This window comes from Ipomoea nil, unplaced genomic scaffold, assembly GCF_001879475.1.
Source record: "Ipomoea nil cultivar Tokyo-kokei standard unplaced genomic scaffold, Asagao_1.1 scaffold2338, whole genome shotgun sequence".
NCBI classification, from domain to species: domain Eukaryota; kingdom Viridiplantae; phylum Streptophyta; class Magnoliopsida; order Solanales; family Convolvulaceae; genus Ipomoea; species Ipomoea nil.
In genome coordinates this window covers 952,288-978,284 of record NW_017618766.1, presented here as the reverse complement: position 1 = coordinate 978,284, position 25,997 = coordinate 952,288, and the positions used below count along the sequence as shown (strand labels likewise).

General features: G+C 36.0%; 1 protein-coding gene across 1 annotated transcript; it reads left to right on the top strand.

Annotated features, from left to right (window-relative positions):
* Positions 1 to 9,204: 9,204 nt before the first annotated feature.
* On the top strand, positions 9,205 to 14,327 carry LOC109151969. Its single transcript, XM_019299560.1, has 3 exons — positions 9,205 to 9,316; positions 12,128 to 14,230; positions 14,320 to 14,327. Exons 1-3 carry the CDS (start codon positions 9,205 to 9,207, stop codon positions 14,325 to 14,327), a joined length of 2,223 nt encoding a protein of 740 aa, XP_019155105.1.
* Positions 14,328 to 25,997: the final 11,670 nt, after the last annotated feature.

Genomic DNA, 25,997 nt, shown 5'->3' with positions numbered 1-25,997 from the left:
ACGTACATAAATAATGTACCCTTAGTATATTAAAAATGTAGTTTTTATTTATAGTCCATGCAATAACGATTGAATTAAAGCATCACATTATTAACATTGTACGTCAACCAGACCGCCAATAAATTCTTCGATGTCCACTGCAACACTATTAACATCACGTGATGGTTTTAATGAAATCGGGTCCACCATAAACCGGGTATAGGAAATATAGAGTGGAATAAAAGAGCTATTATTGCCAGGGGCGCGAGGCCCACATAACGCGCACAAGCCCAATGCCGCAAGCCCATAATCAATTGTACAGGAAAGTTATACGGTGAAAAGGGAAATAAGCGGATAGACAGAAACCTGAATTACATCCATAATACCAGAATCGATCTTTGGACCAATTAGGAGAGAGAGAAGACTCAGACCGCCAGGCTACCAGGTCTTTTGTGTTTCTTGCCATGTCCTAAACTGACCGCAACCCCCCCCCCCCCTTTTATACCCTCTCAGGACTTCGGCATACCACCCAAGTGTACGACATCTATCTAAAGGCCTCCAGCTCCCACCATACACGTGTCCTCCCCTCTCCGCACGTACCACTAACTGCTCGAACGGGACCGATCTTGTCGCGCACTATCCCGGGATTCTTGCTCCTATACGCACAGCCCTCCGTCAGCTACCCTTCCGTGCGCAGCATGCAGGCACTAGCTGCCATTCCACCCACATGCATGCATGCACGTAGTCTCTAACAGCGTGCATGCAACCGCCACCCGTACGCGCAGCCGCCACCTTGTACGCATGCAAACGTCATCCATATGCGCAGCGACCACCTTGTACGCATGCAACCGCTACCCATGCGCGCAGCCGCCACCTTGTACGCATGCAAACGTCATCCGCGCGCAACCGCCACCTTGTACGCCTGCAACCGTCATCCGTGCGCGCAGCCGCCATCTTGTACGCATGCAATCACCTCGCATACACGCGTGCATGCATGTTTGCAAGGTCCAAGCGTATGTATAGGCATGCATGCGAGCCCATGCGTGTGAGCCCCCCCTCCTCATCCCTTTGGGCTCACACTCCCTAATCTACATGGGCCAGGCCCATTACATTGTTCTCCATCATAAGTCCCCCACTTCTATTAATCATTGGTTAATGATTAAAAGAAGTAAGACCCAGTCCACTATGCAAGGCCCAAATTCCATGATAAAACCCTAGAATTAAATGATTTTAAATATCCAGTTCCTTTCTCCTTCTGGATCAATTACGACTCTTATTCCCTCTCCAACGCAACATCTCCCTTCTTCTTCGCCACTACTCCCCTGGAAACCCCGTCTCCTCTACCGCCCATGCATCCCCACCATGTCAACAGCGCACCCAAGATCACCCTCACGTTATCGCCCGCTTCTTTTGTTGTACCCTCGCTGACTGCCACCAACAACATGCATCCTGTCGTCTTCTCTTCCTCCACCCACGCTCAATATCTCGCCACAGGTGCCGCGGCGACGACCAACACTCCCCCGATTGCTCCCTCCACGCCCGGTGCCTTCACGACCATGTGGACCCACGACGTTTACCCTACTGCCGGCGACCGTGGTGATCGTGTCACCCCCGTCCTCTTGTCGACTTCTACCCCCGCAACATCCACTTTCGGAGAGTTCTTTCGGTCGCTTTTTGCCGCATCTTCGCATGGCACAGACGGGTCAGTCCGCTGGGACGCGACCGCGACCACGGCCGCCACTGCCACCGTGCCTGTTGCCCCTTCGCAATCTGCTCAATGCCGCCGGAAGTTGCCGGAATCCCTTCGCCATCTCCGCTCCCCGTTCTCGCGAGGCAATGCTGTTAGATCACTCTGGATGTGCACCCACGCCCGCAATTGCCACTCACGCCGCACTTACCGATGCTACGCGGAACGCCACTACCGCTGGCTAAAGGTTGGCATCCCCGCATATGTCTGGTCAGCCGATGATGGACCCCATGGCTAACTGGCGGGAGGCTCAAGATCCTCGTTAGTTACATGTCCTCCTTCCGTGTAGATCTTTCAATACTGGGTGACCACGCAAGGTGGTCGGGTTGCTATGGCTCCTCTCGCAGAGGTTTAGTTGCGAGAGACGTTGGAGGGTCAGAGCCGAATAGTTCGCGAAGGTGAGGCTTCCTTTTACATGGGATAACGGCAAATGCAAGAGGTCCTCTACAACAATCACCTCAACCGATGATCCCTACTACGCCATCCCTGCCTAATAGTGCTTTCCTGATCACTCCAAAGAGATCGGGATGTGGAATCAATCCGTCTCTCGCAGCGCCGTATGACCCAACTCCCAATACCCGATCACTTTCATTATTCACCATCCCCACTTGGACCAAGACTTTTCTTATAAAATGGGCCTTGACCCTGGGTATCCTGGCCCCATCTCAAGTCCCCCACTTTCATTAGTTGTCTCTGACGAGTAAAGAAAGTATATATGCTCTTAACCTTCAACGCATCTCGACCCTTCCAACTCCCGACCTGGAAGCTCTCCTTTCCCTACAAGAGAAAGATAGAACTACTCGCCACCTTCCCTTCGTGTGGGCTTACTGGGACGCCATGCCGCGAAGGGTATCCTAGCGGCCCACTAAGGAGCGGCACATATTGAACGTTGAGTCGCATAATTTAAACTCCTAGATTGCTGCGAAATGGGATAGGATGCCCCATCCGCCAAAACCATGCGGCTTGCCGGGGGCAAGTCCACGCATGTGGGTTGTGATAACCCACATGCCCCAGCCACCAAATGTACACGGACTGCCTACCCTTCCGTGCGCAGCATGCATGCACTAGCCGCCATTCCTCCCACATGCATGCATGCACGTAGTCTCTAACAGCGTGCATGCAACCGCCACCCGTACGGGCAGCCGCCAACTTGTACGCATGCAACCGTCATCCATACGCGCAGCCACCACCTTGTACTCATGCAACCGCCACCCGTGCGCGCAGCCGCCACCTTGTACGCATGTAATCATCATCCGCGCGCAACCGCCACCTTGTACGCCTGCAACCGTCATCCGTGCGCGCAGCCGCCACCTTGTACGCATGCAATCACCTCGTATACACGCGTGCATGCATGTTTGCGAGGTCCAAGCGTATGTATAGGCATGCATGCGAGCCCATGCGTGTGAGCCCCCCTCCTCATCCCTTTGGGCTCACACCCCCTAATCTACATGGGCCAGGCCCATTACATTGTTCTCCATCATCACGTTATTAAATTTTTATTCAAATTTATGTTTTTAATAATATCATAATAATTGGCATACAATTTGACATCTGAATTGACTCTCGTCTCTAGCTAGACAGTGTATATATATATATATATATATATATATATATATATATATATATATATATATATATATATATATATATATATATATAGGGTTGAGTTCAAATGAGGACAACAATATATAGAGGACTGTGAGGACAAATAATGGGCACACAACAAATTAATAACAGGCACACAACTTAATACATAATGACACACAATAATAAATGTAAACATCAGGTTTCGAACCCAGACTCTATAAATTAACAAATCTAGCACACGACATACAAACTGTGGCACACGACTACATTCGGCCATGCACACGACATACCTGTTAATGGCACACACTACATTTGTCCTCACAATCCTCTATAATATACTTGTCCTCATTTGAATACACATCTATATATATATATATATATATATATATATATATATATATATATATATAGAGAGAGAGAGAGAGAGAGTTACACTCCCGTGCGAATGACTAGCCCAAGAGAGAAGTGCGAATGCATCCCATTTATCCATGTGTCCAGATCTCAGGGCCGGTTTTTAAATTTTGGTGACCCTGTTCTTGTAAATAAATGAGGCCCTATGAAAAATATAAGTGCTCTTTAAAATCAATACCGTAAAATACATGATTTTTATTTATATATTACTTTTTCAATATAAAGAAGAAAAATTAAACAACTTTATTTGTTTTTTCAAAAAAAACAACTTTATTTTTAAAATTATAATACAAACTATGGAACAAACACATAACACATATATGTGACTACGGAACAACCGAACAAACACATTACACATAACACATAAAATTATTAAATTAAAGATTTAAAGTGAAGGATTGAAACAACCTGGAAAGCTTCCTGCCTCTTGTAGAAATGCAGAAACCAAATTCTGCGTGGGCCAGCACCAGCAGCGCCTGAGACTCTGCGCTTCATGGACGGTGTGTAATACCCACATCCTTATCCTTATAAATAAAATATATTTATGTTTATTAAATGAAGTCAACAAGTCAAAGCCTATTAAATTTGATATGGATACAATTATAAAATTACCCTTCTTTACCCTTAAAGGTTAAGGAACCACTTTGGTCTTGGAAAAACATTTCATTTTAAAGAAGATAAGGGGAGCTAACTAGAGAGAGATAGGGGAAGGAAAAACTTTGAAGCTTTGATTTCCATCTTCTTCAAGCTTAGATCTCAAAGCTATTGGAGTATTCTAGGTAAGCTTGACCTCCATATTTCACTCTTTGAGTTGGGTTTATCATTTGAGCCCTAAGATTAATGTTTGAAAATATTAGGGAATTTGACAAGGAGTATTTGGGTGAGCTTAATAGCTAAGATTTGGATGTTTTTAGGTAAGTGGTTAACTCTTCTCTCCTTAATTTGCAAAACCCATAACTTATTATGGAATAATCTCCACTACTTTGAATACCCATTTTAGGGTTAGTATGAATTAAAACTATTTTGGACTATGATTATGTTTTTGGGTCTGAAATGCTAAGCTGAAGTCTGGATTGAAATTGTATTTGGGTTCGTTGGAACTGTGTTTTCGGAATGCATTTTAAGCTAAATTATTTCTGACTGATATTATCACTATGTGTAGAGATGGTAAAATGGTTTTGTAGTTGCTTTGCAGGTAGTAGGTTGTGGGTTTGACTCCATTTGTTAGCATATTGTGTGTTTGCTTTATATCTTATGCCTTATAAAATGGTTTGTTTGTTTAAAGTGAGACTTGAACTCTTAACCTCATGCTTATTAACTTAAACTCTTTCCACCTAAGTCATTTTAATCCCTTCGAAATTACTTTGGTTTAATAAACTAACTATTCTATGATTTTTAAAGAGTTATGTACTAAGAAAATTATTATTTTGAGAATGGTTTATAAACTTATTATCTATTTTGGAAATATGAACTTTGTTATGTGATTTTTTAAGGAAATAATTTTTGCTACCTCGGGCTATTTGATTATAAGAACTATTTTGAATGTTCGGTCAAACTCATGAGGCAACCTACATTTTTTTGTTTGTTTTGTTTGGCTTGGAACGTTCCTAATTGCTCATTCCGAATCGTCGAGCTTGACTCATTCCGAATCGTCGAGTCTTTTGAATTATTTGTTGGAACGTTCCATCCGGCTCATTCTGAATCGTCGAGCCTGACTCATTCCGATTCGTCGAGCCTGACTCATTCCGAATCTTCGAGTCTTTCTAAACTATTGTGCCGATAATGGCCTTTGCCACGGGTTATAATAGTGGTTGTAGGTTGCCAATGAGTCATATGTTAAGGAATGATTGGTGCTTTTGAAAGTATTGTATTATGAAATGATGTTGATGCCCATGTAGCTAAAGTTTTTTGTTTTGGGAATTTGTGTATAGTATGATGGAAGTATGTTATGATTTTGATATAATTTAAGGATTGAGTTTTGCATCTATTTATTACTCTAAAAGTTTTTTGTATTCTATTGGGGCTACTTGATCCGGGGTTGAGAGGAGTATCACTTACTGGGCATTAGCTCATTATTTGTATTTTTTTCTCATGTTTCAGAGTAGTTAAGGACATGTGAATAGCACGAGCACAAGTGGTGGGGTCTCGAAGGTGACTTTTGAAACTTGGAGACTTAGTCCTAGTTTTGGAGCTTATCATGGATTTTTGTTTATTTAGACTTTCCCTTTGACCCTTTGTATTTTTGGTAGACCATTGTGCTTGGTTTTGGTGCTTGTGATGCATTTTGGACATACTACTCTTAATTATAAATATCTAATAGTGGATTTGATGAGTTTTTGGGAAGAACAAGTCGATTATATTTTGTAATTTTGGGTTGTGGAATTATTGTATATTCAAGAATTATTATGAAGATTCTGAGAGGTATGTATGGTTAGGCTTCGTATTGTTATAGGTCTTCACGTAACGATACGGCCGTGTCATGTCCTAAAAGTGGGGCGTGACAATGATACCTTTCTCGGCAAAAAATTCGACCATATTGAACTCGGGGCCATTGTCACTACGAATGATCTTTATCATAGCACCAAACTGTGTGAATGCAAAGGCATAGAAATTCTTGATGAGCTGCCTTGTTTCAGATTTTGTTTTCATCAGATGTAGCCACGTAAATCTTGAGTGGCCATCTACTATTGTTAAGAAATAGTGTCCCCCTTTCAATGATCTAATAGGAAATGGTCCCCATATGTCTATATGAATTAAATCAAAACTAGATTTTGAAGTAGAAGTGTTTAAAGGAAATGTGAATAGCACGAGCACAAGTGGTGGGGTCTCGAAGGTGACTTTTGAAACTTGGAGACTTAGTCCTAGTTTTGGAGCTTATCATGGACTTTTGTTTATTTAGACTTACCCTTTGTATTTTTGGTAGACCATTGTGCTTGGTTTTGGTGCTTGTGATGCATTTTGGACATACTACTCTTGATTGTAAATATCTAATAGTGGATTTGATGAGTTTCTGGGAAGAACAAGTCAATTATATTTTGTCATTTTGGGTTGTGAAATTATTGTATATTCAAGTGTTATTATGAAGATTCTGAGAGGTATGTATGGTTAGGCTTTGTATTGTTACAAGTCTTCACGTAACAATACGGCCGGGTCATGTCCTAGAAGTGGGGCGTGACACGGTGGACCTCCTCTGGCTCCGCTAGGCGTTCGCCCTCAGCTCTTGGAACTTCCGCAGTTTCGCCCAATCGCCCGTGCCCCAACTGAAAGCGCTCCTGGCCTCCTGTAGAATCTACGAAATTCGATCACTTCCTAGTTCTTGTCTTCCTCTAAAATTCTAAATATTTGATTCATACGGCTATGTCTACTGATTTTAGTGTTCTACTGCTCTCAGACGTCTCAATGTTCTGGGCCTCTGCTCTGCCAATTGCCAGATGAAGAAACAGGAGAGAAAATTAGAAAAACTAAATCAGTTTTTTTTTTTCTTTTATTTGTTTCTTCTAATATTCTCAACAAATATGAATACTCAATACTGTATAGTTCTAATCTTCTCAGACAATATGAATAGTGTATTAGTAATGGTTGTTAGGAACACTTGTATTAGGATTTTGATGATACCAATGTAACCTAGAATGTAGACCCCTAACCTTTGTTATTTTTTAATCGCTGCTTTCGTTCTAGACGAAAGTTGCCATAACTCACATTGTAATTCATGTTAAGCTAGACAAACACACGAAAACGAGTTATGTTCTTTTGTTAGGGCTATCAAGACAAGAAGAGACACAAGGCACGAAGTCAGAAGCGTCAACAACGAAAGATCACCAAAGGTTATCAACCACCTCATAAAGACAGTTATCATTATGACGATTCATCAAGACATTCATTCTCTTAATAACAAGAATAATGTCTCCACTGTCTGAGTTGACTAACCATCCTAGGAACAAAAGGACCTCAACATATGGGACACGCATACCAAGGAGCATTAAATGAAGCTGTACCACTCTTCTGAAGCTAAAAGACAAAATTCTAAGGCTATCCATGCCTTCAACGGCTACATGGTACAAACCACATTAATCGAGCATTTAATGCAGCAAGCTCCCCGGTCCTTACCCACTGGATAATAGGTTTGAAATTTCATCTCCCTCCAACGGATGAAATTTCCCTCACCTATATAAACCCACCTTCATCAACTTAGAAGGTGCTGGTTTTTTTCACTCGATAATACTATCAAGCAAAAGCTCTTAAACAATCTCAGTTCTCACCAAGCTTTTGCGAACCAGTGTCAAGGCGTGAAGATATTTGAAGAAGCTCATTAATCCTCATCTTCCACCTTGAAGAAGTCTTGCATTTCATACGAAGCAATCATCCTTCATTCAGTCAAGACTTCACCACGTTGGAGAAATCAGAAATCATTTTCTACCAACCTCAACTCTGAAGAAGACGTTGATAGAGGCGGAGTAAACTTGCGGAGTTGAAAAACCTACAGGAAGCTGTCCGGCTTAGTGATCAAGGAAGCTTTCGTGTATTTGTACTAACGAGTGATAGTGCAAATCTTCCATAAGTTGTGGAAGAAGAGTGGAGTAGGCAAAGTTGGCCGAACCACTATAAAAACTCTCGTCTCCTTATCTCTTTATTTTTCGCGATTTACTTTCTGCATCATATCATCATTCATGCCCAAACCGAAAGTTTCATTAAAACATCAAACTGTGCAAAGTAATTTAAACGAACTTAATATTTCCGCTGCGCTGTAACGCCGAAAGGTTGTTATTTGCCAAAATCTGAAAAGAATCTATTCACCCCCCCCCCCCCCCTCTAGACTCTCGTTATAACCCTACCGGGACCAACAATGGTAGTGATTAGTGAATGGTATAGAACATTGTGGAATGGGGGAAACAGAACGTCAGTTTTGAATGCTAAATTAATTTTATGTTAATTATGAGGAGAGCGTGATTTTGGGGAAGGGAAAATCGGAAGAGTTGTAGACTTTTTAATCGTTCAAGTCTTTAAGATTAACTGTAAATTTGTTTTTAAAAATTTCTTAATGGATAAAAATTAATTTGGGGGCCCTGTGCTATTGGGCTGCTTGCACAGGCCAAAATCCGGCCCTGCCAGATCTAATGGATGAGAAATACTGATTTTTTTAAAAAAAAAAACGCGGTGACATTTTCGTAAATAATTGAACATCGAAATACAAGTAAAATGTATTACAAGTGCATGTAAAATGTATTATAGGTGCAAGTAAAAATTTACACTGAGCATCAATACTAAGTGCACCTATAGTTATAACTAGTTGCACCAATAGTTATAAATAGTTGCACCTAGGTACATGAATGTTTGCGGGTGGTTTTCAGGGGTATTACTACCCGCTGAACTCAGATCATTTATATCCATCCTTTCTCTATTTTATTTATATCCAAAACAACATGCACGTACTAACTCCACCATCATTATATTCAACCATATTATTCAGGGTTGTATTAGCTATGTATCTCAGCTCATATAAACTGAATAGGGCTATGTCCGAAATATCTGAAGATATTGCTGATGAATCTACCCTGGCCTGGATGGGTACAATGTGGAAAACACTTTTTGCCAGTATTTTGATTCTCTTGAGGGTTGCAATTTCTTTTAGATACTGATCAAGTATTTGCAATGGTTTTTTTTTTTTTTTTTTTTTTTTTTTTTTGGGTCCATATATTGTCCAGATAGCTTTGTTGAAAATGCTGTTTTTGATGGATGCCTAGGCGGGCTTAACTCAAGTTTTATTGCAAGGGCATTTGGATGTCAAACTTCCTCAATTCTTAACTCCATCTTTCTTAACTCCATCTTTCTATGGTCAGGTCAGAGCACCACAAAGGAATATCAGCTATAAATTACAATTATTATAACAATTTCATCTAAAATATTGTGTTTCCATTACTTTGAGTTTCTAATCACTTATTGATTTTCCATATCAAAATACTCCAATGATAATTACCTTGTCGTTGTCCATATACCTAATGTTTCATGGGTATACCAAACATAATAATCTACATTGCAATATGTTTTTTACCCTTACCACAGCTCTTACTATATATACCTCCCCACCCCCTACTCCTGATCCCAGCCTTCACTGATCTAATTGTGGGACCTAACAAATTTAGGAAAAATAATAAGGGTCTGATTCAAAGCAAATACATATATAAATGAGGATTGTAGAAATTGTAGATTTTTATTACACACTTTTTGTATAGATGGACTACGTAAACATCTAGATGATTTTCTATGTAATCTTGAAAAACGACAGACTTCAAACTAGGCTGAACTCCAAATATTCTCTACAATTCTAAAATTCAAATCATTTCCCTATTCTAAAGACCACTCGAACATGAAATCATAATCTGTTAAACAAAATGAAACTCACCAACTACCCTTCTACCCTCGTACCCGTTTTACACCTGGATCTTAATTGTAGATTTCATACTGATTTTTACTGGCAATCAGTAAAAAATGTATGTATATAGGCATAGGGTAGACCATTTGGGGTCCTCCGAGTATAGTGGTTTAAGTCCATCGTTTCGGAACTATCAACATATTTACCAAAAAGCTCTCTAAGCTTTTCTTCTCTAATGTTACTTGTTGTACACTCTTCTTTTAATCTTTCATCTTTCAATTTTAGCACCTCACATGCCCGCAGCGCGCACCTCACAATGCCTGCCTGCTGGGCATTTCTTTTTTTTTATATATATATGATCTTGATGATTGCTGATAAGTACTATTTTTATATTTAATTAAATTAGTTTTTATAATAAATTAATTTTATTTATTTAACCTTATATTTATTTTTGAACTTTATTTTATGTGTTGGACTTATATGTTAATTATTTAATAATTAAGTTTAATGGTTATGATTAAACATTCTTTGGATTATTAAGATGGTATAAGTGATTAAGAGGTGGACCTAGTTATTGTTTTATTGAGTAAGCCCACATGAAATGTTTTAATTATTTAATAAAGCCCAAGTCCCATTTTTAATTTTTCCTTTCTTTTCCTTTTGTTTTACTAGGCCTGTACGTAGATAACAGAATCGATAGCCACACAAGACTTCTTCGAACAATTTCCGTGAATTGCAGCGACGCCTACGACAATTGCGAAGAAGACTCTGCTAATTACGTCCGTGAACTGTAGCGGTTAACGACGTCCGTGAATTACTTCCCATTGAGTAGTTTGTCCGCAACTCCGTAGGCTGCTGCGATGAAGGATTCCACGGTTGAGACAACTTCTACGAACAACATCCACAAATTTCTATAAAGTGAATTAGAGGTTGGAGCTTGTCTTACTGAGTTTCTGTGGTTTCTTAAAAATTAGGGAAATACGGTTGGTTTATTTTCTAAGTTTTATATGGTTGAGTAGATGAATTTAATTTGTGAATGTTAGGGAAATTAGGGTTATTTTTAGTAGATTAGGGAGCCTGAATTAGTATAAATAGGCCTGAATTCTTCAGTAGTTTACAATCAGTTTTTGAGTCAGTTTTTAGAACAATTTTATTTCTCTGTAAACTTTAATTATTATGTTCTGCTAAGTTTATTTTCCAACTCAAGAATAATTGAAGCTTTGGTTCTTTTAGGATTGTGAGACTTAATTTGGTTTTCTTTTATGCTATATTATTTATATATCTTCTATTATCTTGATATATTACTGCTTTGATTAATTGTGCAAAAAGGATCCGTTGTTCAATTTTCATTCCAGTAAATTGCCATTTAGAATTCTTGAATCCGTAATTGTTTAAGTATTCTAAACCTTAGTGGTAAAATAACATAGTTGATTATAAATTAGATTTTCAATCTTATGTTATGAAGATGTATAATCTAGTTTAAATGGACCGAGCTTGCGAGACTGTTGGCTAGAATTGGTAGTCTTTCTAATTTTTAATGCTGGTAGTTAATTAAATCCTAAGAGCTTGTTTAGGGTTGTTAATTGTCTAGGGAAGTAATTGAAGAGCCTGTTTTGATTACCGATAAAGTAAGGAGAGATAGGTTGTTAGAGCTTGTTAATAACCATAACCAGTTTGGTGTAGGATAAAAGGATTTACACTTTATTTCAATGATCACTTCTTTGAATCAATTCTGATATTATGTCTTGGGTTGGATACTAGTTTTCTATTGATTCATTTTATTTGATATTAATATTTTTGTCATTTTATTATTTGCATTTTGAACTTGAATCGCCATTCTATTCTTAATTTAATCTTAGCATAAAATTAAATCGAACCAATCTCTGTGGGTACGACCTTACTCATCACTATTGCAATTTTATTAGAGTAAGTAAATTATTATTTGTTGGATTCGAAACCCATCAAATTTTTGGCGCCGTTGCCGGGGATTGGTGTCAAATAGATTATTTTTATGCTACGTTCTTCTCGTACAGATCAACTGCAATACGATCCTGAGATCGAGAAGACTGCTAAAAGGTTGATAAAAGAAACTAAATTGCGCAAAAATCAAGCACTGTCATCAACATCCCTTCAATCAAATACCACAACCGAATCAACTGCCTTTTGCTGCGATTCTGAAGTTGAGCAAACAATGGCCCAAGAACAAAGGACCTTACGGGAGCTTTCGGCACCAAATGTGAATCAACAACCGCTTTGTATTCAACATCCTGCATTAGAGGTTGGTTTTGAATTAAGGTCAGGTTTGATTCAATTACTTCCGACTTTTCGTGGACTTGAAAATGAAGATCCACATAAGCACCTAAAGGAGTTCCACGTGGTGTGTTCAAGCTTCAAACCCCAAGGAGTGACGGAAGATCAAATCAAATTGCGTGCCTTCCCATTTTCATTAACCGAGAAAGCAAAGGATTGGTTATTTTACCTCCCTCCTAGCACAATAACCACATGGGCGGATATGGTAAGACTATTTCTTGAAAAGTTTTTTCCAACTTCACGAGCAGCTAGCATTAGAAGAGAAATATGTGGCATTAAGCAAAGAGACGTAGAAACCCTCCACGAGTACTGGGAACGCTTCAAGCAACTGTGTGCAAGTTGCCCCCAACATGGAGTTTCTGAACAACTTCTTATTCAATACTTCTATGAAGGATTGCTGCCCATGGAAAGAAATATGATGGATGCAGCTAGTGGAGGTGCTATAGTGAACAAAACTCCTCGTGAAGCTAGAGATTTGATATCCATCATGGCTGCTAATTCACAACAATTTGGATGTAGACAAGAAGCATCTCCAAGAAGAGTGAATGAGGTAAATATTTCTTCCCTTGACAATAAATTATCTCAATTAACTACTCTTGTTCAACAGTTAGTTGTAAGAAATGTGCAACAAGTAAAAGCTTGTGGAATTTGTGCTGTTACTGGTCATCCAACTGACATGTGCCCGACGCTTCAATACAACTCTTGTGAGGATGTCAATGCAGTTGGAGGATTTCCGGGACAACCCCAAAGGAATTATGATCCCTACTCAAATACATACAACCCAGGATGGAGGGATCATCCGAATTTCAGCTATAAAGCACGCCCACAGTTTCAACAATTTCAACCTATTCCACAACAGTCATCTTCTAATTCAGGTACGTCATTGGAAGATATTGTTAAGTCACTTGCTACTAACACACAACAATTTCAGCAAAAAACAAGAACAAGTATTCAACACTTAGAGAGTCAATTGAGCCAGCTTGCATCTACCGTGAGTAGATTGGAGTCTCAAGGTAAATTGCCGTCACAAACTGTTGTGAACCCAAAGCAAAATGTAAGTGCAATTACATTGAGAAGTGGAAAAGAGTTGAAAGAACATACTCAAGTAAGAAAAATACCCAACCAAGATAAGGAAACTGAAAAAGACGTCCATCAACCTCAAGATGATCAAAATCCTATTGGAGAGAATCCAAAGACGATGGTAATTCCTCCGCCTTTTCCTAGTAGATTGGCTAAATCCAAGAAGGTCGAAGAAGAGAAAGAAATTCTTGAGACATTTCGGAAAATTGAGGTAAATATTCCTTTACTTGATGCTATTAAACAAATTCCTCGATACGCTAAATTTCTCAAAGAGTTGTGCACAAATAGAAGGAAGTTGAAAGGTAATGAAATGGTAAGTATGGGGGAAAGTGTTTCAGCTATCCTTCAGAAAAAATTACCTCCCAAGTGTAAAGACCCAGGTATGTTTGCTATCCCTTGCAAGATAGGTAATGTTAATATTGAAAGAGCAATGTTAGACCTTGGGGCTTCAATTAATGTCATGCCCTTGTCTGTTTATTCATCTCTGAATATTGGTCCATTAAAAGAAACGGGTATAATTCTTCAACTTGCTGATAGATCTAATGTGTATCCTAGGGGTGTTTTGGAAGATATTTTAGTACAGGTGCAAGGGTTAGTTTTTCCTGCTGATTTTTATGTAGTTGATATGGAAAAAGATAATAATAATTCTTATGATTCAACACTAATATTGTTGGGAAGGCCATTTCTGAAAACGACTAAATCAAAAATTGATGTGCATGATGGTACATTGACAATGGAGTTTGATGGTGAAATTGTAAAATTTGATATATTTAATACTACCATGAAACATTTGAATGACATTTCATCAGTTTTTGCTATGGATATTTTATTGCAGGAAGATAATTCTCATTTGATTGTTGATGATGAATTGAATGTTGCGCTGAATATAAATCCTAACTTTGAGAATGCGTTAGGACGACGATGGAGTCTAGCCAAAGACTTTAAAGAAAGGCGCTCCTTGGGAGGCAACCCAAGGGGAGTTTATTCAATTTTTTCCTTTATTTGTTTTGCATTTTTATTAATATTTCTCTTATCTTTACATTCTATTTAACATTGGGGACAATGTTAAGAATAAGTGTGGGGAGGGGATTTAGCTATTACTCATTATTTGATTCTTTCTTCCCTTCAAAAAAAAATTTTGCTAATAAATTTTTCAAAAAATAATAATATTTTTACTAAAATTTATAACATAATTGAATAATTGGTCTTGCATATTATGATTATTTAGTTTAGTATTTTGTTTGATATGGTGGTGGCTAAACTAAACAAGCATGAACCTGTGAGATTTTGAGCCTTTGACTGACACTTCAGTCTAATTGTTTTGTTCTTGTGTGATATCTTCCATGGATTTGTATCTCTAGAACTTGCTTTGATTCTCTTCAAAACTAAGTTGATGCATGCATGATTTAATATGATTAAGGCCATCTTTGAGTTTTTGCCTCACTAGCCAAATAGCCTATTCATACCATGATTGATTTATCTTTTGTTAGCCACTTTGAGCCTTTTTAACTATATTTTTATTGTTATGGAACCACATTATAAGCCTCATACCTGAAATTAAATTCCTTAACCTTGCCTAAAAGATTAGGGGAGCTTTGGTTGGGTAATGCGTAAAGATTTGAGTGTGGGGAAAAATGTTGACAAAGTGTTACGAGTGGAATAATGAATTTGTCATTAGACTTCAATTCGATGAGCTTGTTGGTTGGTATTTTAAAGAAAAGATTGTGGACAATGAGAAATGAGTTGATGTAATTGTTTTGATATGAGAATGTTTCTAAACTAAATAGTGTGGAATCTGTTATGGAAATTGTCTTTCTTCAAAGAAAAAAGAAAGTGAAAAGGAAAAAAAAAAAAAAAAAAAAAAAAAAAAAAAAAAAAAAAAAAGATGAAAATGCGAAAAGAAAAGCAACAGAAAAAAGAAAGTGAAAAGAAAAAAAGGGAAAAAAGGTAACGAAACAGAAGAGAAAAAAAAGGAATTATTATTATTTTTGTTATTATTAGAATTTATTATTTTCATGTTGAATGAAGTATAAATACTTTATGATTTTATGGGGATGTGATTTTTATCAAAATAACAAGAGAGATTTGGTTTATTTGAGCTTTATTTTGGTTATGTTCATTCAATCGTGCTCCTCTAATTTTGAAGGTTTTTTGAACTACTTTCCTAAATAATTCCTACCCTTTGCCCTAAGCCTCATTACAACCATTTTAAAAAGTCCTTATGATTTGATCATGCATGTTATCTTGTAGTGGAGAATGAGAAGATATGCAAGCCTATGGTAGAGCATTTCTATAGGAATTGATTTGAGTGAAATATACACACCCTTCAAACACTTGTGCGTTATGAGTGATATTCCCGTGAGAGCTTGGTTACTTAGTTCACTCCATTTTTAAATAAATTGCTAGCTAGTTATTTATAATGTGTTTGAGACCATTGTTCATGAAGTGTTATGAGTTTATATATTTATATTTTTCTTAAATAATGTTTTTTTGCTTGAGGACAAGCAAATGATTAGTGTGAGGAATTTTGATAAGTACTATTTTTATATTTAATTAAATTAGTTTTTATAATAAATTAATTTTATTTATTTAACCTTATATTTATTTTTGAACTTTATTTTATGTGTTGGACTTATATGCTAATTATTTAATAATTAAATTTAATGGTTATGATTAAACATTCTTTGGATTATTAAGATGGTATAAGTGACTAAGAGGTGGACCTAGTTATTGTTTTATTGAGTGAGCCCACATGAAATGTTTTAATTATTTAATAAAGCCCAAGTCCCATTTTTAATTTTTCCTTTCTTTTCCTTTTGTTTTACTAGGCCTGTACGTAGATAACAGAATCGATAGCCACACAAGACTTCTTCGAACAATTTCCGTGAATTGCAGCGACGCCTACGACAATTGCGAAGAAGACTCTGCTAATTACGTCCGTGAACTGTAGCGGTTAACGACGTCCGTGAATTACTTCCCATTGAGTAGTTTGTCCGCAACTCCGTAGGCTGCTGCGATGAAGGATTCCACGGTTGAGACAACTTCTACGAACAACATCCACAAATTCCTATAAAGTGAATTAGAGGTTGGAGCTTGTCTTACTGAGTTTCTGTGGTTTCTTAAAAATTAGGGAAATACGGTTGGTTTATTTTCTAAGTTTTATATGGTTGAGTAGATGAATTTAATTTGTGAATGTTAGGGAAATTAGGGTTATTTTTAGTAGATTAGGGAGCCTGAATTAGTATAAATAGGCCTGAATTCTTCAGTAGTTTACAATCAGTTTTTGAGTCAGTTTTTAGAACAATTTTATTTCTCTGTAAACTTTAATTATTATGTTCTGCTAAGTTTATTTTCCAACTCAAGAATAATTGAAGCTTTGGTTCTTTTAGGATTGTGAGACTTAATTTGGTTTTCTTTTATGCTATATTATTTATATATCTTCTATTATCTTGATATATTACTGCTTTGATTAATTGTGCAAAAAGGATCCGTTGTTCAATTTTCATTCCAGTAAATTGCCATTTAGAATTCTTGAATCCGTAATTGTTTAAGTATTCTAAACCTTAGTGGTAAAATAACATAGTTGATTATAAATTAGATTTTCAATCTTATGTTATGAAGATGTATAATCTAGTTTAAATGGACCGAGCTTGCGAGACTGTTGGCTAGAATTGGTAGTCTTTCTAATTTTTAATGCTGGTAGTTAATTAAATCCTAAGAGCTTGTTTAGGGTTGTTAATTGTCTAGGGAAGTAATTGAAGAGCCTGTTTTGATTACCGATAAAGTAAGGAGAGATAGGTTGTTAGAGCTTGTTAATAACCATAACCAGTTTGGTGTAGGATAAAAGGATTTACACTTTATTTCAATGATCACTTCTTTGAATCAATTCTGATATTATGTCTTGGGTTGGATACTAGTTTTCTATTGATTCATTTTATTTGATATTAATATTTTTGTCATTTTATTATTTGCATTTTGAACTTGAATCGCCATTCTATTCTTAATTTAATCTTAGCATAAAATTAAATCGAACCAATCTCTGTGGGTACGACCTTAATCATCACTATTGTAATTTTATTAGAGTAAGTAAATTATTATTTGTTGGATTCGACACCCATCAATTGCCTTATTTTAAAATTAAAGTTCGAATCATATTTATGTATATAATAAATACAACAGGGTCAGAGGTATGAGGTTGTTGCGACGATAACTCATCATGGGAGGGACCCTTTTAGTGCTGGCATGAGCAAGCTTACATCATCTTCTAAAATTCGGATTGAGAGTTGCGCTATTTTAATTTGCTGATCCAGAGTGAGCCATTTGCGGATATGATCTTTCGTTGTACATGTAGTATTACAGTAGAAGCAAAAATAGGTGACAGATCTCACAGATGCAAGCATGGGAGGTAACCATGCATATAGGATTATGCCTGTCTTTTCTCTTTTCTTTTTTCTAACTGACAACCTTGAATGCCTCCTTTTATTTATATATTAACTCCATTTTATTTCCCTTCAAAAATCTTGTGCATTCTATTTCTTTTTTTTTTTTTTATCCATTTTGAGTTGGTCATTTGTCTAATTTCTTGTGCCCGCAGCCTGCACCTTTAGTGCACTTGTGCTTTGAGATATTAAAACAAGTTTTAATACTCTCTCTGTCCCATTTTATCTATTTTACATTTTAGTCTATTCCAAATTAATGTCTTTTTTTATTATTTGAACATCATTAAATTTTTACTTTGTACGGAGTACATTTTATCTTATGTTTCTATTTAAACTTTCTATATTCGCTTCAATTCTCATTTTTATAAACGAACCCAAACAAAGAGCGAATATCTTATATTCTCTTTGGTTAAATGGGATGGAGGGCTTTTTGGTAAATTTTTGAAAATATTTCTTACTGATAAAGAGTAAATCAATGTGGAGATAGATCAGACAGTCTTCCATCATGGACACGTGAGTGATGTTTATGTTGACGATGAATTGGCTTGATGTATGCTGTAAGTTTCAAATTGTTCTTGTGTTTTATATACATTTATTTTTTATGTTTATTGAAATTTCTTATTTGTTATTTTTAAGTTTTTTTGAATAAGTTGTGCAAACAGTTTGATGTAACGTTTTCTACCCATTATACAAATTTATTAGGCCTATAATGGGTAGAAAAAATGGCGGTCAAATTTTTTAATCAAATGGATGGCTCAGATTTATTAGATTTTTATTTTTCCTTAAGATTTTCTAATTTATCCTTAATGAATATGATTATCCGTTAACTTTTCCGTTAAATATTATCTTTTTCGTTAATTTCTGTTAGTTCACCGTTAACTTACTCATTGATTTCAATAAGAAAGGTCTTAGGTTCGAACCCCATCCCAATAAAATTTGGCATAATTAGTACTCTATTTTACTCTTATTAAATTAAATGATAATTTAGTAGCTACAACAAAAAACTAATACACATGCATTTATTTAATGTAGAATTATGTGTCTACAATGTCTTTATTTAAAAAAAAATCATTATCAATAAATTAAATAAGAGAAATAATTTCATTAGTTATATTGTATTTATTTTTCTCCAATATAAAAATTCTTTACATTCAAAATTTATCAATTGATTATATTCGTTACATCGTCCCTATAATGTCTTAATTAAAAAATTATTCATTATCAATAAATTAATTAAGAGAATTTTATTAGTTATATTGTCTTTATATTTCTCCAATGTAAAAATTCATTACATTCAAATTCATCAATTGATTATATTCACTACATTGTCTATTATCTTTTTTTGTGCACTATTTTTTAATTAAATATCAAAGTTATAATACAAAATAATGATATATATTTATTTACCAAGTATTTTATTAATACCATGAAAAAATTTAAAATATATATAATTAATAAAACCAGTCATATTAACTACTTGAGGAATTTGTTGACAAAGAGAGTATTCAAATCACACAACAAATTGAAGTGAGAACTACCTCGCAATGTCCCTGTTTGACAATCAGCAGTTAACGGTTAGCGTTAGCGGATTATATTAGCGAATTTGACCAGCGAATTATATTAACGGTTGGTAAAAAAGATATTTGAAAAAATTAGATGTTTAGATTAACATGTAAAATGACCCAAGGGTATACATATATTTAATAATAATAATAATAATAATAATAATAATAATAATTATTATTATTATTATTATTATTATTTTTGTTGTTATTATTATTATTATTTTAAAAAACAAAAAATAAAAAAATATAATTAAGCCAATCATATTAACTACTTGGAAGATTTATTGAAAAAAAAGAGTATTCAAATCACACAACAAATTGAGGTGGGAAACTATCTCGCAATGTCCTTGTTTGGCAATCAGTAGTTAGTTCTTCAATATTATTCAATATTAGTATATATTTAATATTTTATGGCCTAATTTTTATTTGCTCTCCCTTATGTCCCGTATTTGGTTTCAACCATACCTATACAATTATTTTATTGACAATTATAATCAATCTTGACTATATTATCTTGCATTTGTAAACTTAGAATTGCCTATTTAAATACGCAAATTTAACATTCAATTGTCTATGCATGAACAATTCCAATATAATCTTGTCTTGATATACTTTAAAGCATTTATTTAAAAAAAAAAAACATTGGGCATTATACCAATCGCACAATGCGCGTAAAAAACTAGTATTATATATTAATAAGAGCAAATAAAGTTAGGCCTATAACATGAACTAAAAAATATTCGTCAAATTATTTTATGAAATGAATGGTTCAGATTATTATGATTATAATAATTTTTTTATTTTCCTACTTTACCCTCTATTATATGATTTACTTTTTCTAAATACTCATGTACTCCGTCAGTGTAAACTTTAGTAACAGTATATTCTGTTAACTATTTATTATTCTTAACTTACTTATTGTTTTTCATAAGGAAGGTTTTAGGTTCGAAGTTTGAACTTCGTCGTAATCAAAATTCGCATAATTAAGTTCCTCACTCTATTACTCTTATTTAATTAAATAAATTAGTAGTTGTAACAAAAAATAATAGGTATGCATTTCTTTAATTTAGAATTATGTGTCTACAATGCTATTATTCATTATTAATAAAATAAATAAGAGAGATAATTTCATTAGTTATATTGTATTTATTTTCTCCAATGCAAAGATTCTTTACATTCAAATTCATCAATTGATTATATTCACGACATTGTCCATTATCTTCTTTTTACACTATCTTGTAATTAAATATCAAAGTTATAATACAAAATAATGTTATATATTTATTTACCAAGTATTTTATTAATACCATGGAAAAAAAATAGTTTGAAGTCAATCATATTAACTACTTGGGGGATTTGTTGACAGAGAGAATATTCAAATAACTCAACAAATTGAAGCGAGAAACTACCTCGTAATATCTTTGGACTACATCATATTTAAAATGTTTAAATTTTTACTACCTTATCTAATATTATTTCTTAAACTAGGGATTTCTTTATTCATAATAACTCATTCAACAAAAATGGTTAAACCAAATGAACCCCAAGCATAACACCTAAAGAACTAGTATGCTTTTATGTTGATAATAATATATAAATATTAATTATATCTGTAGACACAGAAAATTTGAATCCGACAAATGGACTTGATAAATGATTATTGGACCGATGTTGAGATTAATTATTAGGCCAATTTAATTAATTGGATCATAAAAATTAATTTAATTTGATTAGCTCAATTAAACGTGATACAAATATATATTGCGTGTTAATATATTGCTGTCAAATGCGTGTTAATTTTGAGGATAAAGCTGTCATTTCACATATATTGCTTTGTTCAGTTTCGAATTTTAAATCTGAGTGCTTTTAATTATCACTGTATGAGTAGCTTGAGTACGTGGTCGCCGATCACCACCACCATCTACATTACGTTGTCATCTTCGTCAGATCTCTTCATCACCCTCTTCTTCGCCACTTCAAGAAGTGCCATGCATGCCACTTCAGGGTGCAGCTTCACACCTATTGTCCGGTTTCTAGATTGTCAAATGCAGAGTTACGTTGGAAATATGGGAAAGGAAAAAGTAAGGAGAAAGGATAGGAATCTGGGAAATAACAATGAGGTCGTGGTTTACTTGCATCTCAGTGTTGTTTTAGTACACCAAGTAGCTATCAACTTTGAATTCTTTGTATTAAGTGTTTGTGAAGTTACTGCTGCGGCGATGCACAGTTTGGAATTCAGGGAAGCAAAAGCAGTGAGGCAGTGGCTTTGTTCACCGCTGTAGCAGCATGCTATATTAATTTTACCACTGTAATATTACTATGCCACTGTAATTCTACCACTGTAGTATTACTATGCCACTTTGTAGCATTACATTAATTTACATATCAATATTTCTGTAAGCATCAATGTCAAGGCACTGAGGCAGTGGCTTTGGAATTGAAAAAAAAAAAGATAGTGAGCGCAATCTTGAGAGCTGATTGGTGCTGTGTGGCGGTGGGATTTAAAAAGCAAGGAGAAAATAATGCATCTAGGAGCTTTGCTGTGTTCAGACTTACCGAGAGTGCAACGCACTGGACGAGCAGACGCTGCCAATCTGCTGCCATATCTCATAAGTTTGGGAACTTCCTATACACATCTTCTGTGAAATGAGTTGGACTAACCTACGATAATGTTTGCAATTGCTCTATATTCCTGTTTGGAGGATCCACCTCATAGTAATTGCCAAGTTCAAGATGCCTTAAATGTGGTAACTCCCAAATTCTGAATGACAAATGCCCAGTTCTATGTATCTGTGGTTCACCACCAGAAACAATAACTGTCTGCAAATTCTGATTGTTTGACACTACATCATCTAAACTATCAAACCACGGTGGTACAGATAGGTATCTCAGAAAAACTAAATCTCTTAAATGCAATGGCGCTATTTTGAAGATTTGAAAGCATTCAAATCCACAATTCTTAATAGCTTGAAAGATACTGACTTTACATAATCTCCTTGAAAGAAGAAAAGAGAGCGAGGGTTATTTGTAGTAAAGAGTGTGTAATAATCCAACTTATGCTTGTATAAACTTAACCAACAACATGAATTTACAAACATGTCTAATGGCAATCCTAAATCTTTTTGAGTATACACCGCACATTGGAGACCCTCTTTTTTAGTTTCTCTTGTACAGAAGTCCCATAAGGAGCTATGTATCCAGCAAACATTAGTCATCTTATGTTTCCATTTGCTGATTGAGACTAGACCACTATGAACAAGACCATCTAAATAGCAGTAACCTTCCTCTTCTAAATCCTTCAACAATTGCCACCCAAATCCCATACACTCCACCATTTGCCTCACAAATCCCTCAGCAATCCATATACTAATAAGCCCTTTCACATTGATTTTAAAGCCTTTTGGATAGATTGCAAAAGAGAAAATTACACTTTTGGTCCTATGACTATAGGGGGCATGTTAATTTCGGTCCGTGATTTTTAAAATTAACAATTTAGTCCTTTAACTATATATTTTTTAACAGATTTGGTCCTCCCGGCCAAATCACCGGTGAAAATTAATCGGAAAAACTTAAACCTTTTGAAATTTCTTATTCATGAGGGCAAAATGGTCTTTTTACGTTTAAAAAAAATGAAAGTTTATCAGCTTTTCTTCTTCGCGTAGCCCACCGCCGGCGGGCCTCAATCTGGCGATCGGCTCCGGGCATCCTCTTCGGTGAACCGGACCGCCTCTTCTTCACCCACGTCCGGTCCGGAAGAAACTAAAATGGCAGAGCAGACTCACAAACTTCGAAGTTCCGAATTTCACCCGTACAACACGACCTCATGATCCTAAAAATTGAAATCTAAAGCTCCTAACCCTAATTCGCAATGATATATATAGCGTAGAAGGGTTAATCGATCGGCCACCGGCTCCGATGTCTGACTAGATGGACGCTCAGACGTTTCACAATCTTTTCGACCGGCGTCCCATCGCAAAGTCTAGAGCTCCCGCCACCAAATGGTTCAAGGAATGGTAAGCCAAGGAAAATACAGAAAGAAAGAATGTCCATTTCTTATCTGATTTGATTGCGAAAGTCTTTGATTTTATATATTTTGCACCAATCTCTTGCATAGCTCCTATTTGCACCATCCTTGAATGGAAAGTTAACTTTACTTAGAACTTAGCTGCTCACCGAAGAGGATGGCCGGAGCCGATCGCCGGCGGTGAGCTATGCGAAGAAGAAAAGCAGATAAACTTTCAATTTTTTTAAAGGTAAAAAGACCATTTTTCCCTCATGAGTAAAAAAATTAAAAAAGGTTTAAGTTTTCCGGCCAATTTTCATCGGTGATTTGGCCAGGAGGACCAAATCTGCTAAAAAACATAGTTAAAGGACTAAATTGTTAATTTTAAAAGTCACAGACCGAAATTAACACGCTCCTTGTAGTCATAGGACCAAAAGTGTAATTTATTCGATTGCAAAATATACAAAAACAAACTTTCAAATGCTGTGGCAATTGATTGTAAGATAGAGTAAGCTTACTTAAGTGCTCGGCATCATTGTATAGAGGTCCCAATGTCTCAACTTCCTTTTCAATCCTTCCATTCCTTTAAAATGTAACCGCATTTAGAAAAACGCTATGCAACTGCAACAATTGACCGTGGCAACCCCTCGCATTCCTTCACAACATGTTTGGCGATTTCTACAAATTTTGGTGCTCTAAGCTCTTTGGGAGAGAGTTTGTTGCAAAATAGATCCCAACTTCTGCTTGGATCTAATATGCACATTACCAAATGTAGCAGCATCACTGCCAACAGCATTGAACTGAGTGGTCAGCAATATACGGATTTGGAGTGAATCATTGGGAAGACATGTTAGGATATCACCCAAAGCTTGGGTGTTTGGTATATTATCCAAAACAAGAAAATACATCTTCCGATGACTACCTCCAAAGTGCCTGTGTAATTTCTCTTTTAGTTGAGAAAGAGTGTTTCCCTTGTACTCTTGAGGCACAGTAACCCAAGCTCAAACGTAATTTTCTGAGGCAAAACCATAGACTCTTTTAGCCAAAGTAGTCTGATCTTGCCAACGCCGGGCAATCCTACAATTGAAACTATGTTTTTTGGCTCAAAGGTATGGAATAACATCTCTTTTACCGCATTGAAGGCGTCTTCATTAAATTGATCCTCAAGATTTGGAGAGCATGGCGAGGATGGTCCACCCAACACGACATTCTCAGGTTTCAACCAATGAATGGATGGATGAGTTTCAGTGGCCATGGCCGCTTCAGGTTCACTGCTTCTGCTGTTGTTGATAATCTTGGACAGCTCTTCTGCATCTGCTGCAGCTTTTCGCAAGCTTTGATGGAGTTCCCCACAAGCGTTGGCTTGACACTCTCCGTCTTGGGATAGAAGGAAGCTTCTTAGTTGTATCTCAATGTCATCTTCAGCTTTGAGCGCAAAGTCTCTGATTTTGATTCCCAAATGACGGACTGGAGCACCATCGTTGTTGTATTCCTTGTGCAGAAAGGCTTGCAAAGAAGAAAGCTTCTCAAACAGAGAATTGAATGGCTTTTCATCATGAAGAGACACTCTGTGGTTTCGTTTTTGGAATTCAAGGTCAATTGTTGCCATTAGAGAAGCCAATGCAACACAAACCATCTCACTTTCTATGTTTGTTTCTCTCGCACTCTATCTGTCTGATCTGTTTCTGAGTAATTGAGAATTTATATATGTTTAAAGGGCCATTAATATGGTGCTAGCAGGAATCTCATCGTGCATGCACATGCTTGAATTTTTACATTTCACTACTGGAAATTATGGAATTTCCGACCACCTGAAAGTGATCTTAAATCAAGTCGAAAGCCTTGTTCCGACCACTTTTGGTATCCGGAAAAACTTTTATTGCTATTTTCGGCCACTTTTTGCTTTCGACTTGATTTAAGATCACTTTCAGGTGATCGAAAATTTCATAATTTCCGGTAGTGTTTTTTAATGCAATCATACAACTCAGTAAAACAGAATCACATGAAAGTCCATACTGAATTCAAAGCTAGTCAACTTACTGCCCAAATTATTGAGTCAATAGAATCAGGAATGATATCTTTTTGAATTAAAAATCAACTTAAATAACTATTACTAATGAATTCCTTTGGATGCATCATTGCTCATCACAGAGCATAAGCACGACCAATGTTCTAATCAAAATACAAATTGCCGGTTTCAAATTAAGTAAAACTAATAAATTTTTATAAAATAATCTCACAACCAGCCATACTAAAAACCAGAAAATAAAATCAAGAATTATTAGAATATATAATATTCAAATTAAGCACCAACATCCACAGGAATTCAGAAACGATCAGTGAAAAAAAACTCATAGCAAGGAAGCCTCTCTTTACGGCAATAACTCAAACACTTGGTGTGAAATCCAAATGGCAGAAACGAAAAAAAAAAAAAAAAGGCTGTTAACTTTTCGGCGTTACCTATAGTCGTTCACCATCATACTATGTTAGAGATTTATATAGTAAT

Bases quoted from the DNA above. Each gene is read 5' to 3' on its own strand.
- LOC109151969 (XM_019299560.1), top strand. From the start codon at position 9,205: ATGTATCTCAGCTCATATAAACTGAATAGGGCTATGTCCGAAATATCT. The intron at 9,317-12,127 runs GTATTTTGATTC...CTTCTCGTACAG, and splicing joins GTGGAAAACACTTTTTGCCA to ATCAACTGCAATACGATCCT.